General features: G+C 39.6%; 1 protein-coding gene across 1 annotated transcript in view; it reads left to right on the top strand.

The window, feature by feature from the left end:
• The window catches only part of LOC120529909 (corticosteroid-binding globulin-like), a 44947-nt gene that overhangs the window by 17474 nt on the left and 10000 nt on the right, over positions 1 to 17473 (top strand). The window contains exons 6-9 of the mRNA XM_039754119.1: positions 8994 to 9341; positions 15729 to 15787; positions 15879 to 15947; positions 16021 to 16083. Of these exons, the coding sequence (XP_039610053.1) occupies positions 8994 to 9341; positions 15729 to 15787; positions 15879 to 15947; positions 16021 to 16083 (539 nt within the window). The remainder of the gene's footprint in view (positions 1 to 8993; positions 9342 to 15728; positions 15788 to 15878; positions 15948 to 16020; positions 16084 to 17473) is intronic.

Below are 17473 nucleotides of genomic sequence, written 5' to 3'. Positions count from 1 at the left end.
GACGGTGACTTTTGCAAGTCACGCCCTACTTACAACCATTTTCAAAGAAGACCACGGTCATCTAACCTCTCAGTTGTTGGAATGCTTTTGGCAGACACACTTTCTGTGCTCTCAGCTCTTAAAACTTTTATATGTTCTAGATGACATGTCAACGACTAAGTGAAAAAGAAAGAGCAGTGTGTTGAAAAGAGACCCAAAAGTGTTGGAGAGTAAAGAATGCAAAACAGAAAGCTCAGGGCCAGAAAAAGACAAAGTAGAACGTCGTAATGAATTCAAAAACATTGACACGATACACAAGCAGAGCAGGTTAGAGATAATGGAAGTAGGAAAATTCTAAAGTCTCAAAAAATGATAGTAAAGATCGCATTAGCGCAAACAAACAGAAAATATTACTTGGTGAAATAACAGAACAGCAAAGAGAGATCAAATAGTGTTTCGGGACATCTGGGAGAGAAGAGGGACAAGGCAGTGAGACAAAAGGAAAAAGGACAGCTGTTGTACAGGCATTTAAATGTTTGAAGCGTCGCACGAGATACAGATCATGTGACACGGCAGCAGCAGCAAGCCATCAGCTGATCGAGCAAAGAGGAGGTAAAAAAAAATGTATTTGTTTCCCATTTTATCACCATTTAAGAGGGGTTTCAGAGGAGTGAGCGCATCTGCTTGGGGTGCGTTCAGCCCTCCTCTTCATAATGGCGCACGGAGCAGGTGGGGGGAGGTGGTTGGTGAGTGAACCAAGCAGGGGGCGCAGCCCCCTAATAATTACAAATGGTAAAACAGCTCACATAAGAGCACTCTCTTTAGCTCCTGTTATTATTTTACCTCCCTGCATATTCAGGTAGTGTGAAAAGAGGCCCCAGACTGCCTCTCACAATGTCATGTATTCTGCTCTCTCCATTTGTGGATTATTTGGCACAGAAGTCATGCCTAGGAGACCGTTTTAGTTTGTGGCTGCTGCTATCTCCTTTAGATGGGACGGTTTGACACACCCAGAAGATTCTTACATCATAAGTCACATTTCAAAGGTGCTCTTAGCTAATAAACTAATTCTGTTAACCACAGTACTGTATGTCTTTGGCAAAGTTCTCTCTAAATAATTCCTACTTATAAGTTGGATTCACTGACCTGTAAATTGAGTGGCAATTCAGCAATTGCCTGCATACTCAATTTATAGCAAGGATCTGGGCTTGTATTATGTGATATCATCTACTGTTGAATTCTGCTTTGTACTTGTACTATTTCTATTGCATTATTATATTGTACTAGCCAACCCGCTACGCCGCATAATCAGGCCGCTTTATAAATGATTCTTAAGCACAGAGGAAAAAATAAACATTTGAAAAATCCGTAATTTAATAAACCACCAAGAAAAGTAACATTGCAACAATGCACGCTACGAACCAACATACAATTATCCATGACTGAAAACCGGAGGAGCGCCGTCGCGCCTTCTCCTTCCAAAGCGAAGGATGGGGTTGAATGGCGCTCGTTTATTACGCACTGCCCGCTTTTGTGCCCACCCCCAACTCCCTACCTGAGTCGCTTTCGTCTGTGTACAGTCCACACGCACCTGTGAGTCATGTTGACTGTTAATTTTCCAAACACCGCCTCAGTCGGTTTCCACGTTGAATTTTCATTGTTCTTTGCGGTTCCGGCTGCTTTTTTATATATAATCCACTAAGTCACACGAACATTTTTACAAAGGGTAGGGACGTAATCAGTGCAAGCATATGACCCGCACGTACTGGGAATTTCTCGTTCGTGGGGAACAATTGCAAGCCACGGTCTCCATCACGAATGGGGTTCAACGGCTTACCTACGTCTCACCGCACCGGGTAGACACACGTTGATCCATTCAGTGTAGCACGTGTGCAGTACCGGACATACAAGTGCATCACAGACCTGTTAATGCTCAATCTCACGTGGCTGAAAGCCACTTGTACCTCTAAGAATTTGGACGCCTACCACTGTTGGGTCGTGTAACTATTTGGCAGGTGGGAGTCTCGTTCGTTTTCGGAAATAACCAGCCAAATCGCTCCATCAACTAAGAACTGCCATGCACCACCACCCACAGAATCGAGAAAGAGCTATCAATCTGTCAATCCTCTCCGTGTCCGGGCCGGGTGAGGTTTCCTGTGTTGAGTCAAATGAAGCGAAAGGCTTCACACCTGTTGGTGCCCTTCCGTCAATTCCTTTAAGTTTCAGCTTTGTAACCATACTCCCCCCTGAACCCAAAGACTTTGGTTACCCGGTTGGCTGCTCTGTTGCGGGGCCTGCATTGGTGAAGTAGTTGAGACGGTAATGAAAAAGAGGCACAGGGCTTATTGGTTTTTAAAGACTGCTTCCTTCATTGGGTTTTAACCAAGGCACGGAACGAACCAACACACAATCGTCCGTGCGGTGTGGAGGGTGGAACGGGAGGAGAGGAGAAGGACATCCACTCCGCTCCCTCCGTCATGCTAGTCTGCTGATTTCTCGTTCAGTATGCACTGCCTGCTCATGTGGCCACCTTCAACTCGTCACTCGAGTTGTTGTCGTCTTTGTACAGTTCAGATGCACCTGTGACTCACGTAGACTTTTCATTGATCTCTGCGGTTTTGGCTGCCTTTCTATATATAATCCACCAAGACACCCGACCACGGTAGTAGCGAGTTGGAAGGGGGGTGTGTACAAAGTGCAGGAGCATCTAAGAAGACGCATGTTTGTCGCGGATGCGAATTGCTGTATGTAGCGTGTAAAACAGTTTGCTATGGTCACGCGGTCGTGCGTCATAACCGAAAACTCGTTTTTTAAAGACTGCTTACTTCATTGTGTTCTAACCTCAGTTGTAAAGGAATGTTTTAAGGATCTCATGGGATACCCCTCGCAAACCGTTTTACACGCTGCATATGGCGATTCACCTCCGCGAGAAACATGCCTCTGTTAACAGTCAACATAGGTCGTAGCTGCATGTTGCCTCTACGACAGACGAATATAAATGACACCATTTTTCCTGTGTCGTCGTGTCTGAGTTGGTGGGCGTGGCTCTGCGAGTTGTCGTCGTATCCAATGGTCTTGGAGTTGGTGGGTGTGGCTCCTTCCTGCGTGCGCCATAGGTGTCTCACTTGTCAGCGGCTTAGTGAATCCACGCCCCTTCCGGCGTGCTTTCCATGGTCATCTTGCCTTAGTGAATTATATATATAGATTGAGGATTACTGTACTTGTGTTCTGTTCTGTGTATTGTATTGTATTTACCCCCCTTTTTTGACCCCCACTGAACACTCAACCTACCTGGAAAGAGGTCTTTCTTTGAGGGAGTTTTTCCTTGTCTTCTTAGAGAGTCAAGGCTAGGGGGCTGTCAAAAGGCAGGGCCTGTTAAAGCCCATTGCAGCACTTCTTGTGTGATTAGTTAGTGAGCTGAGGTATATCTAAATGCCATAAGCACTGCATCTAATGTCAGAACACAGTTGAACTGAACATATTCAGGTAGTTTAAGTGTGCCATTTCCTTGTAATACTCAAATTAAAATTTTACATTTGTTGTAAATTCATTTTAGCCTTTATTGCTATAGTACTAGAGTGTTGTACCTTTTAGCCATTATGAATGTAGTGAAAAGTCAAGCAGAATGACAACTTTTATTGCCTAACTACAAACATTGCAATATGCAGGCTTTCAAGGCAACTCAGACCCCTTCTTCAGACCCCTTCTTCTGGCCCTGTTTGCTCACTTAGTTTTAGGCAGCTACCAGGGTTGCCAGATGGTCTGCATTTTTTTCACCAAGCTTAGGCCAAAAAGTAGTCCAAAAGTACCAAAGCTAGCCCAATAAAACTTAACAAATTAAACAAAGTAACAGAAATATAATCAAAACTCATCATTTTTCCACAACTGCAGTGATATTTCATTATCATTGCAAAAACATTCTATATTCTGCAATCAAACTGCATAAATTGGTTTCCTTAACTCTGATATCAGTCACAGACACAAAATAACATTCAGTGCAGTACAGCAACATACATGAACAGTGTCTGAGCTAATGCAAATGCCAGAAAATAAGAATCATGTTAAAAGGAAAGCATAAACAAATAAGCACAGTGTATGCAGAACAAAAAGAAAGGCAGTAAAATAAATTGTTCATGGCATTTATGGTGCAGAACACCATTTTGTGTCTGGCTGTATGACAATGTTAGCTGCTAACAAGAAATATTTTAACGGCATAGCAGAAAAGGATATACGTTTTAGAATATTGTCAATTAGGAGAAATTTAAAGCATCAAGGTCATCGCTGCCATTATCTACCATAGTTCAGCAACCTTGACTGAGCTGTCAATAAAAACTGGCTTTGCGGCCTGAAATGCGACATCAAAAAGACTTCAATCATTAGAATGAGGAGCTGTGTTGTCACGGTGCTTTTCAGTTGTGCAGTGCGACTTCAAATCATCCTGATTAGCGTGTATTTTGCACATCACCAATACTTGCAGAAAGCTTTTATAGTGTCTGCTGGAATTCTCTGGATCCAGTCCTTAAATTCAGCACAGTACTGGCGCTCGTATTTCGACCACTTACCCATAATGACGATATGATTAATTAAGATGCTCCAAAATTTTTTATCAGTGTTTGATGTAACCAATAACTAGCGTATAATCAATCAAAAATATCTTTGAAAGAATACAAGTACGTTTATTTTCAAACAATGTCCTACAATAACTGTTCTATACACTCAAAAAATATCACCCAAAAACTCTCACACAGCTTTTAAAACTACCCCAGAAACCTCAACCCACCACGCCCTAAATTTTTCTGCAACGGTATTTGAAAAGAAGCCCAATTTGGCATGAAAACCTCCCAACTGGCAACAGTGGCAGCTATGCTAGCTTCACTTGTGAAGCGCTGACTGTGCACGCACGCGCAGTAGTCTGTCCTGTTAGGTTACATAAGACAATGAATGCGAAGACTCTCAAGGTATGTTTTTGATTTTGTTTTACAAAGTGAGTGACATACTCATTAATTTCAGCTTGCATATCATTAAAACAATAAGATATTATCGTAGACATTACATATTGCATACTCATAGCAGTAAATATCACTTCTTCTATGATCCACAATATTTTTAGTAGGAAATAAGGCTTTATGACTAAATTTTGAGTTTGTTTAGTAGGGAGTTAATTCATATGAATGCACACAAACTAGGTGGAGTGGTGGCTCTGAGGCTAGGAATCTGTACTGGCAATCGGAAGGTTGCAGGTTAGAATCCCATAAATGCAAAAAGGGACTGTGCTCTGTTGCGCCCTTGAGCAAGACCCTTAACCTGCAATTGCTGAGCACTTTGAGTAGTGAGAAAAGCGCTATATAAATGCAAAGAATTGTTATTAAATACAAATTTTGTTGTTTTTTCAGCTTTGTACAGACCAGGCTTCACACTAGCAAAATTATTAACCTACATCTTTAAAACATAACTCATTCAAAAAGTACAATTGCTGGTGTTCCATTTTTAACTGTTATTGACTGACACTGTTGAAAAGGGTAGATGCATTATGCACATCAGTTCTCTAAGATTGTAGCATGTATTATCCTGGGGCACAATGAAAGCGGTAATGTCAAAAGGTGCTATCTCAAATGTGAGAAAACAACATCAATTCACCAACAGGAACAACTGTAGAACAGAATAAACCTTGATCAGAAGCACTAATCTCCTGTCCAGTAGAGATCAGATGTCCTTAAGGTCATGTTTGCATTGTTTCCTTTTGGCTCTGATAGCTCCATTTCCCCCTCCGTTTCCTTTGCTTATCTTCCCTCCATCTCACTGTGTAAGTGGCAGCATTTCAAGGTTACCTGTTGCCTCATCTGCCTGGAAAAATTCCCACCAACACCTTCCACCACACATAATGCCTGTAAAATGTACAACAGCTACCAGAAAGAAAACAAGCATATTTTTTAGCCATTCTGCATTGTTTCTGTGCACTTGTCTCTAATAGAACAGAGGATCATGAGTAAAGATGGTTTTGAATTATAGTCATGTTACTAATCAGTTGGTGTTCCTTATAAATTTTCCATAAAAAAGCTAGAAATAGTCTACATGTAGTATCTTTTGAAGTGTGTTTATCATAGAACATATGTAGCAGTTGATAATTCATTTTATTTATATAATGCCTTTCCCATGCACAAGGCGCTTGGTTACCTTCTCTTGATATTCTTTTCAAAGATGTTCCTTCAAGAATTGGGCACACCTATAACAAATAGGTGATTTGGGCACACCTATAACAAATAGGTGATTACAAAAAATAATCATCCCATTATATAAAAAGGGTGACCGGGCAGATCCAAGCAACTATAGGCCAGTAAGCTTAACATGCATCACAGGAAAATTAATGGAAGAAATTATTAAGGATAAGATTGAGCAACACATGGCAAGGACAGGAGGTATTCTGAACAGTCAGCACGGGTTCAGAAGAGGGAGGTCAGGGTGATGTTTTTAGATGGGTGCAGAACTGATCGTGCGAGGAACCTCATCAGAACTGGCCGATGTTAAGAGTGGTGTTCCACAGGGGTCAGTGCTAGGGCCGTTGCTATTTTTAATATATATAAATGATTTAGATAGGAATATAAGTAACAAGCTGGTTAAGTTTGCAGATGATACCAAGATGGGTGGATTAGCAGATAATTTAGAATCCATTATATCATTACAGAAGGACTTGGATAGCATACAGGCTTGGGCAGATTTGTGGCAGATGAAATTTAATGTCAGTAAATGTAAAGTATTACACATAGGAAGTAAAAATATTAGGTTTGAATACACAATGGGCGGTCAGAAAATCGAGAGTACACCTTATGAGAATGATTTAGGAGTGTATTTTAAGCTATCAACTTCCCGACATTGTTCAGAAGCCATTAAGAAGGCTAACAGAATGTTAGGTTATATAGCACAATGCGTGGAGTACAAGTCCAAGGAGGTTATGCTCAATCTCTATAATGCACTGGTGAGGCCTCATCTTGAGTACTGTGTGGCGTTTTGGTCTCCAGGCTACAAAAAGGACATAGCAGCACAAGAAAATGTCCAGAGAAGAGCGACTAGGCTGATTCCAGGTCTACAGGGGTTGAATTATGAGGAAAGATTAAAAGAGCTGAGTCTTAACAGTTTAAGCAAAAGAAGATTAAGAGGTGACATGATTGAAGTGTTTAAAATTATGAAGGGAATTAGTACAGTGGATCGAGACTTGTATTTTAAAATGAGTTCATCAAGAACACGGGGACAGAGTTGGAAACATGTTAAGGGTAAATTTCGTACAAACATTAGGAAGTTTTTCTTTACACTTGGAATAAGCTACAAAGTAGTGTGGTAGACAGTAAGACATTAAGGACTTTCAAAACTCGACTTGATGCTTTCTTGGAAGAAATAAGTGGATAGGACTGGCAAGCTTTGTTGGGCTGAATGGCCTGTTCGCGTCTAGAGTGTTCTAATGTTCTAAAAAAGCAAATTGTTAATGTCTTCAGTTTTTGTCAAAAAACTTTTGGTTTATTAAATTCTAAATGAAAAGATGAAAATAAAAGAAAAATCCTTTTGCCCAACTTGTGTAATGCGGACAGAGTAGCTCAGCTACTTGTCAAACCATCCAGCTAGAACTCTGTTCTGTCAAGAATATGTCGAATGTTGTCCTGATTTAATTATCGTTTGAAATTATTTTTATAGTTTGGGATGTTTTTATATTACCCTTTAGTTTAATGATTGCTACAATCTTGTACTTCATTTTATGTGCTCTCTGCCATATTATTTAAAGTATCAGCACCCAATCGCCAGTCATATCACCATTCTGTCTCACTTTAAAACATGTCTGTTCCCACAAGGAAGTGAGGGATTGAATGATCACTGTGTCATTTAGGGTTACTTGGATTGGTACACCATCCATATTTGGTTTGTGCCTTGCACTTGTTGTTGCCAGAAAAGGCTGTGGCGCCAACGTACTCAGCTAGTTTGAGCAAATTCGATAACAAATGAAAGGTGTTTATTTCACAAAAACAGTAGAGGTAAGCAGTCTTTTGTACCATATTAATATTTTTCATTATGTTGAAAAAAATGTTGTAAATAATTGCAATTTGTGAATTTTTAATCAAGGTGTTCTGTTTTCATTGTGTCCAGAATACAGAGTATTGAATAGGTTGTTTTTCTTCATGAACAGTTTTCAATAATGTAGAGCAGGGGTATCAAGCTCTGATCCTGGAGGAGATTTCAGTTCCAGCCACTCTTTTAATCACCAGTTGACACTGCTGACACAACAGCTTCTTTGTCAAAATGTAATTGATTTATTTTATTTTAAGATTCAGAACCCTTTACTACTTCTAGCAGTCACGCTAAAATGAGATACAAAGCATGCCAACAGATGAGCAGCTATTGTCAGCTATTTGTGTGTCCATCATACCAATGTCTTTGTCAATAAAATACTTGAAAAGGTTTCATTAAATGGTCTCAGAAATGCTAATCTGCTGTGGTCCGCAAAACATTTTGATGTCGCTTTTAGAAAAGAAAATCAGCAGCTTTGGAAATGCCTGACGTGGTGGAGTGAGAGTATTAGGAAGCCATAGAATTAAATGACATGCTTTATTAATGGCAGGAACTGACTTCTGGTGGAGAAATGGTCTGTAGTGGAAATGTGTTTGAGTTTTTCCAATGAGTCAAGTCAGCATCATTTGGCTCACTTTGCATCTTTTTATTGTTTGGTTTCTGGTTAAGAAGAAAAGAAACAATTAGAGTTCTGTATCTTTTAAAAACAAGTCAGTTAAAATGAAGGCATAAGAAATCTGGTCCATTAGCAGAAGTAATTCATTATCAATAGGGAAATTGATGCAGACAATGCTATAGAATAGTAATATCTTTCAATATATTAGTGATTTGCTACTAGATTTGTGTATTTACTTTTAGAATATAGATGAACTTTGCCTTTTGGGGAAAATCTACATTATTGCATGGTTTCTGTATAATTTTGACACACAAGTTATTGTTTGTTTTCCTCTTTTTACTTACAGGTGATGATGATATATTTGTGTATCCTCCTGCTATTGTAAATTATCTGAAGAGAACTCCAGATGTCACCAGTTACATCCATGGAAATATCCGTGTCCATACTGATGTCTTGAGGGGCGGGAAATATAAAATAAGCTATCACTTGTACTCTATGAATGTCCTGCCGACATTTGTATCAGGTGCTGGGTTCATCATTCCAGGCATATTAATTCCACCTCTCTATCACGCTGCTACAGTTCTGCCCATCTTTCCTCTAGATGATGTCTATTTTGGATTTCTGGCCATTAAAGCCAATGTTACCTTGAAGCATGGACATGGGTTCTATTGTTGGGGTGTAAGGTTTGATGCATGTAAATATCAAAATGCAGTGTTTGTGCACAGTTTATTTGAATATGATGAAAAGGGAATGTCACCAGAACAACTCTTGGATGTATGGGGGAAAGTGATTAAACAAGAAAATTGTATAGAAGTTTGAACACATTTTTGAGGAGGCACATATTGTTTTTCATAAGATACCATTTCTAATTTAAATTATGTTAGTATACTACTAAGTGATATATTTTTATATCTCTTTTTTATGAAATGTGAAAGGAAAATATGAAGTCTGTCCACCTACCCAACACATTTCTTTAAATTTATTTTTAAATGGTTATTCACATCCCTTTAAGATACTCATGTATTATACTTTGGTTGGAAAATAAAATGTTTCTTGACATTGTTTTACTCATTGTATTTATTGTATAATGCATTAGAAGAAATAAAATAATTTTCCTATTTTTTTTCCATCTTTTTAATTCAGTTTGAGTAACAAACCTAATGTATTTTCATAATTCACTGATGGTATATGTGCAATATAGGGGTCACAAAAGATGATCAAAAAAGAACATCTATACTAATAAAAGGCAAAGCCCTCACTCACTGACTGACTGACTCACTGACTCATCACTAATTCTCCAACTTGCCGTGTAGGTAGAAGGCTGAAATTTGGCAGGCTCATTCCTTACAGCTTACTTACAAAAGTTAAGCAGTTTTCATTTCGAAATTCTATGAGTAACGGTCATAACTGAATCCTACTTACGTACATATATACGGCCATAGCCTGCAGCTTGGTCGCCGTGTGAGGCGGAGTTGTGTCCCCCATCACCACGCCTCCCACGTAATTGAGGGCCTGCCCATATAAGGCCGTCCGTCAGCAGCAATCCAATAGACGCGCTGCCGGGAGTTAAAATTGCTGGTGAAGGACTGTGCTTATGCAAACGAAGATGAGATGGTCAGGGATAGACTAGTGTTTGGCACAAACTCAGCAAAAGCGTGAGAGAAACTTTTAAGTGCCGGGTCTGAGCTAACATTAAATAAAGCCATGGACATCGCAAGATCGCACAAAATAGCACAAAACACAGCTGAGAACCTTTGATGCATGTACTCCGAGCGGCTCACGTGAACTGACTGTGAACGCAGTATGCACACAACAACAAAAAGCTCCAAAGAGCGCTGAACAAAAAATGCATTACACAATTGAGACGGCAGCAAAAGAATATAAAGCGAGTGATGCATGCAAGCATATTCATAAGTGCAGCTACTGTGGAAACAAAGCACACGGTGGAAAAAGTCAATGTCCAGCTAAAGGAAGACAGTGTAAAAAATGTGGTAAATTGAACCACTTCGCTAAAGTTTTTAGGACTGGGAAAGGTAAACCCGTGCATGCAGTGTGTGATGTCTCAGATAAAGAGGAAGACGAGCTGCTTATTGATGCAGTAAGAAAGGAACAACCCTCTGAAGCTGAACAAGCCTTTGTAGACATATCAATAGGAAAGCAAGGTGTAAAGCTTAAGTTTAAATTACGTTCATAGACACGCTGCCGCCAAATATTCGTAGGCAAATCCACAACTTAATACCGGCAATGTCTGTTAAACATCTTAGATTCACGAGTACCGATTTGGGTAGTGAACTTCGATGAATGAAACCTGTTATCTTTACAACGGTTGACAAACACGGAATATAACATGAACACAACACATCCTCCGAATACGAACCTGATGGAAAGAAATAATGATAATCAAATCCTTGATGACAGCAACACTCATAACAGTGACAAAACAATTACATTGACAATCATGTTACGTTATTTTTAAAATGTTTCCTTTTCTTTTCATAACTTCTTTAACACACTACTTCTCCGCTGCGAAGCGCGGGTATTTTGCTAGTCTACTATATAATAAAACACTAAAGTCTGTGTTCAGCTCCTCTGAGTAGTCTGTTTGGTCAGTTTGGCTTTGGTGATGAGATAAAAGAGGAAGTGTGAGTGTTGGACACACAAAGGAAAAATGCTACGGGTGGCATGCGGATAGACACCTTCAAAGATGACAAATAGGACAGGAATCAAGAAAGCCATCTCAAAAATAAGTCTGAGAAGCAGTCATTATGGGAATGCACCCTACTTCTAGCCGCCAAATCCTCTGTATCGCCATTTATCACTTGTCTTTTTAAAGGCCTTAAATTTTAGATGTTGAGATATATCAAAAGTAATATACATAGAGAATTTTAATGAACTTCTACTAGGCTGTTTTGGAGTGATGCATTTTTGGCCCCATACCCCATTACAGCCACCCTTATCAGTGAAAGTTTTGAGATGTTCCCTGAATTTTAAGTTGCTTCAGCTTAATTGTACATGCCAAAGTTCATCAAGAATATGTTTTTGGAATAATGGGTAGTTATAGTCCCCCTCCACAATTAAATTTTTGAAATGCCATACAGCCTGTATTTTAAGTTGGACCAACAGCGACTTACATGCACAATTTTGTCAAAATCGATTCAGTCATTTTGGCTTGATTGGTGAAAAAACAAACAGACAAGATGCAATGTGAAGTTGAAATGCGGTCCTTAGTGTGTGGTCTTTTGGAGAAAACAATATACTGTACTGTATATGTGTAATCAATTTTGTTTGAAATGATGGCCCTGTTACTTGAGATCTCTTGTTGATTACAGTACATACATTCAGAAATGAGAATTTGCTGAGAAAGAAATGTCAAAGATAAAGACTTCAGTATTATTTTACATGTACATGTACATAAATCCACTTATTCAAGAGCCAGGTCCTAATCTAGCACCACTGCACCTCCAAGCCATTCTAAATATATTCATGAAGTGTTTATGCCAGCTGATCCAGCACCTCGAATTCAGGGTCGCTGAAATGGAGGAGTTGGCAGACCTGCATTGTAATAGAGAATTGGCAGACTTGGCCCAGGTGTTCTTTAGAGAGATAGTGTTCACCCCTAAGGTGGCATGGAAGGAGATTCCAGACCAGACAGGTAGAAATAGGTGGGTCACAGTCACAAGACAAGGTAAAGAGTGCACACTGTGGGGCATCTGGGGCATCAACCCCAGAATTAGAAGAGTCAAACCGTTATCATGTCCTTGCGGAGCTAAACAGTGTCTCTGATGATTCTGAGGTGGCAGGCAGGGATGAGGAGCACCAACGGGCCACCTCAAAACCAGTTCCAAGAAAGAGAGAGGTAGTGATAGTTGGGGACTCAATCATTAAGGGGATTGAAGCGCAGGTGTGCTCCAGAGAGAGGGAGTCTTACACGGTATGGATAAGCTCTTGGCCAGAGCAGGGGTGGATCCAGTTGTCATTGCCCATGTTTGAACAAATTACATATATAAGGGTAGTCTGTCAGTTCTGCAATCCAAATTCAAAGACTTAGGTGCCAAGCTGAGGAGCAGAACTGATAAGGTAGTCTTCTCCAAAGTTCTGCCTGTGCCACATGCCAGTCCAGGTAAGACTGAGGAGATTAGAAGGCTTAACATGTGGCTCAAATCTTTGTGCAGGGTAGAAGGGTATAGGTTTATGGGGCATTGGGACTCCTTTTGGGACAGATGGGACCTGTTCCACCATGATGGGTTACATCTGAACTGGAGGAGCACCAATCTATTGGGAAGGCATATGAATAAGATAGTTGAGGATTGTTTAAACTAGGGAATGGGGGGGGGCAGGGAGTTTAGGACAGGCCAGATTTAGATCTATACATGGAAGAACAAACAATGATGTAGAAATAGAAATGCATAGTAATGTAAAATTTAAGCAAACATTTAAATGTAGAAGGAGTAACACATTAAAAATAGCTTGCCTTAATGCTAGAAGTATCAAAAATAAGGTAAGTGAGTTGGAGTTGTATGTAGCAAAGCATAATTATGATATTATACTGTAGCAATAATAGAAACCTGGCTAAATAACAAAGATGGGGATGAGTATAACATGGAGGGATATACATTTTTTAGGAAGGATAGACACATTGTTGTAGTGGTGTCTGGAGAAGTGGGTATACTGTAAATTTAGCCCCCAAATTTTTTAGCGGCCTACACAGCTAAAGAAAAAAGTGCCCCGTTATTAATAGTGACAGTCTTACATATTTAGTTCCCACTAGAAAGGGACAATACTATTTACATCTGCTGCCTGACTTCATTCACATCAAGGATAATTATGAGATCAACAAACCAGAAATGCAGATTTTGCAGATCTGTCTGGTTAATAGATTACAGAGTGATTCAACTGCATAATGCTTACATTTTCTTAGTCCATGGGGAAAGTAGACTCTTTTGTAAACAGTGTCTTAGAATATCTAATCTGCAACAGATAGTGAAGGCCAGAGAGTGACACAATTATAAAATTAAAATGATTTGTCAGTGGCAGTATGCGAAAATTACTGGTGGTACAGAGGCCCATTTCATTAATACTAGATATAGGGTGGTCCAGATCTAATTATGCAATTTTCATTACACTATAACTTATTAAGTTTATTACATAGAAAATCACCCGAAAAATCCCGGACCATTGAGAAGTGTACGAACTGACGACAGAAAGAATCGCCTTTGCGCCAAACAGGAATCGTCTCTGCATAAATCAAAGTCATCCAGACGATCTGATCTGCATAATTAGATCTGGACCACCCTGTACATTTAACATGAAGCCAAAGCCTTTTCAGTCAGAGATACATTTATTTTTACAAAATTTAAACAGCTGATTTTCAAAATAAAATACTTGGATTTGACCATTTTGAATATTCATTAACTATGACAACAGAGAGCAATAACAAGGCTGTGGCCATTCATTATTGGTGTCTGCAAAAAAAAAAACAACATTTGTCATAAAATTATTGGCGTGAAAATGGTACCAACACACTAACACAGTTTCAAGTTTAAAATCAGCATTTCTCAGAAAGAATAGCGTACCTAAGATAGAAATGTTTTAATGTCCAGGCCGTTTGGACACCGGCTAGTGCTTGGAGAAAATGGTGTAAGTGTAATGTTATAAACTCTCCCCAACACCTGTTAATCTGTCTATACTCAAAAATGAGCCCTGATGTGAAAGTCAGGTTGAAATATCTGCGTTTTAAAATGCAACCAACCGGAATTTGTTGACAGCTAGCAGCTTTGATGCTAATGAAAGTCAGGAAAGCTAACTTAACACTAGCCACAGCATGGGCAAATTGGAACAACAAAAAATAAATGAAACTAAATAAAAAAGCTGCTAGTTAATGCTGCAGAAACGCTGTATTAACATAATTTACAAATCTTGGTATTATAAAGTACTCACCATGGTTGACGTGTTCTTCTATTGAACTTGCAACATCGATCGGAGATTTAGCGCCTCTACCGTCAGCACCCCCTCCGACTGGGGTTGGGGACTGAGAGTCTGTGGGCGTTGGGCTGTGGCTACCTGTCCAGCTGGATAGTAGCAATAATCTAGCTTCACAAGGTCGTTTGTTCTGAAAGCTAATTTTTGTTTGTATGGTTCGCTTCATTTTCACTATTAACTTGATTAAAGTAAGTTTTCACGTGAGGACATATCTTGGTGTGTAACATTTGACCGACAGGAAGGTGGCGGCAAAGGATATTTTTCCCAATTTAGCAAAGGAATGGCATGTCTCGCCCTAGTCTGCCTCTGATTGGCATAATCTGTTTGCCCTAACCAATCGTTACTTCTCCCAAAACATAACCAAAACAGACAACAATGGCAGAAAAAAATTGACGTGCCTGCAGCACATACATGCGTATCAGCGTGTCAGTATAGATGTAGACTGTCAGAGTGTGTGGACTGAAAAGTGCCGTATACCCACGTATTAGGGCTCATTTATACTTCACGCTCAGAACGCATATGCGCCCGCATCATGGCTGCCACGCGTTCCCAGCGTTCATTTCACACGTCCTCTGAGTAGGTCCTCAGAAATTAACGTGACGCGTGCGCAAGTTGCAGTACCAGCAAAAAGTCGGGGGGTGCAGTGTGCTAAAAGTCGGAACGTGACGTCAGGGGGGTATTCCAGAAAGCTTGGTTAATTTACCATTCCCAAACCCGCATACCATGAGTATGTCGGTTCCAAAACACCTGAGAAGAGTAAGTTCAATCAACCTCCTACTGGTTACCCAGAGTTAACCGACCAGTGGTTGCTGGCATTCCAGGGGGCACTTCGTCACACACACCATGCACCACAAGTAGCATGGTGAAATGTAAGTTTACCACTATGATTTGTTTTCATTATATGACTTAATAAATTACTATCTCTGTCACTTAAAGGCTTCTTCAACATGCTTAATGTTTTTATGCTGGCTGACTTTATTGAACTGCATATGCTGTGTAGGCTACTGTGTGCTTAGTTGTATTACTGTGACATGTTTTTTTCCTGCATTTTTGGTTTTTCTTTGATAATATTGAGAATTTTATGGGTTGTATTTTCCTATAGATACTGATGGAGGGATTGTATTATTGGACCCTACAGAAAGGACACAGTCTGTCACAGCTGTAAGTGTTTTGTTGTCAGGTACCTTTAGTTGCTTTTAGATATTTTTTTTCTTTTTGCCAGATAATGTATACTTGCATATTTCCTCTATAGGTTGAAGATGACGATGAAGAGACCACATCTGCTGTGACAGAAGTGGACAATGCTGGTGGATCCACTGAGGTATGATGCATACCATTATAATGCATGCCCCCTTTTTACATTAGAGTAACAAACTGTCATTGTCCTTTCACAGTACATACCTGGGGATTTGCCCACAGATGACGGTCCTTCAACCTCAATGCACGATCTAAGCAGTGTAAGAATTTATGTGCATTTGTCCATATTTTAATGTTATTGTCTGACAGAATCTCATTCATTTAATTATTTTTGGCTTCCTAGTTGCCAGCAAAGGAGCTGTGTAAGGTCCATCTTCAAAAACAAATAAGAAAAAGTGACATGGAGATAGACCTTATACAGCTTCAAATGGAGGCAAAAAAGGCTATCCATAAAAAAATGAACATTAGAAATAGAATTACTGGAGCATCGCCTTAAGGTGAGAACTTGTGTGATTATTAATCTGTTGCATGTTAAATGTTTGTGTGTGTGTATATATATATATATATATATATATAAATATATATATATATATATATATATATATATAAAGCAATGTAATACAAAAAACACATTTTATTTCACTTTCATTGTTTTTCAGGAAATAAAGAAATGAACCACACCGCAGACCACTGCACACAATTTAATAAGTAATTCTGAGAAATCCTGTCTCTCAAAAGTCTTCCATCTCTGTTGTATGGAAAAATCTGTAGGGGTTCCTCTGGGCCATCTTCTTCAATACAAGGAGGGTGGCTCTCTCCTCTTATAGTGGTAATGTTGTGAAGCACAACACAAGCCACTATGATGTCGCATGCCCTCTCTGGACTGACCCGGAGCCCACGCAGACACTGAAACCTAGACTTGAGGATCCCTATGGTCATCTCCACCTTGGCCCGTGTTCGGCTGTGAGCCAGGTTAAAGCGTGTCTGTGGTCCAGGATCAGGTTCAGGGTAGGGTGTCATTAAGCAGGGCAGACAAGGGTATCCTCTGTCCCCCAGCAAGTAACCATTGTACTGTCCTGTAATGATTCAAGTGTACAACACAAATATAGTGCAAAGGAAAAAACAATATTTCATAAAGCTTAAACATACCCTGCTGAAATGTCTGGCATAATGATGACTCGCGGAAAATTCTGGCATCGTGCACAGATCCTGGCCATTTTGCCTCAACATTAGTAATAATTTGGGTTGCCTCACATATTACCTGTGGTTGAAAAGTGGAAAACTGTGATGAGTTTACTGATTTAAAAAGGCAAAAAATTAAGAACACAAAATCCAGTTCTTACCTGCACATTGATACTATGAATGGATTTCCTATTAACATAGTCTCCCTCATTCATTGAAGGAGCTTTAATAGGAATGTGGGTGCCGTCAATGCACCCAATTACATTTGGAAACCCTGAAATAGAAAGTCATATAGGGAAGTATCAATTGTGTGTGCAGGATGAATACATCTATAGATATAAATAGTATGACTACATATTAAATATGCGTCATGAATTTTACTACAAAGGACAAACCTGCCACTCTGTGGAATTCCTCTTTAATTACACGCAGAGGTTTATGGCCAGGGAACTGTACAAACGTGTGTAA

Source organism: Polypterus senegalus, chromosome 5 (assembly GCF_016835505.1).
Source record: "Polypterus senegalus isolate Bchr_013 chromosome 5, ASM1683550v1, whole genome shotgun sequence".
Lineage (NCBI taxonomy): Eukaryota > Metazoa > Chordata > Cladistia > Polypteriformes > Polypteridae > Polypterus > Polypterus senegalus.
This window is presented reverse-complemented; position numbering and strand designations above follow the sequence as displayed.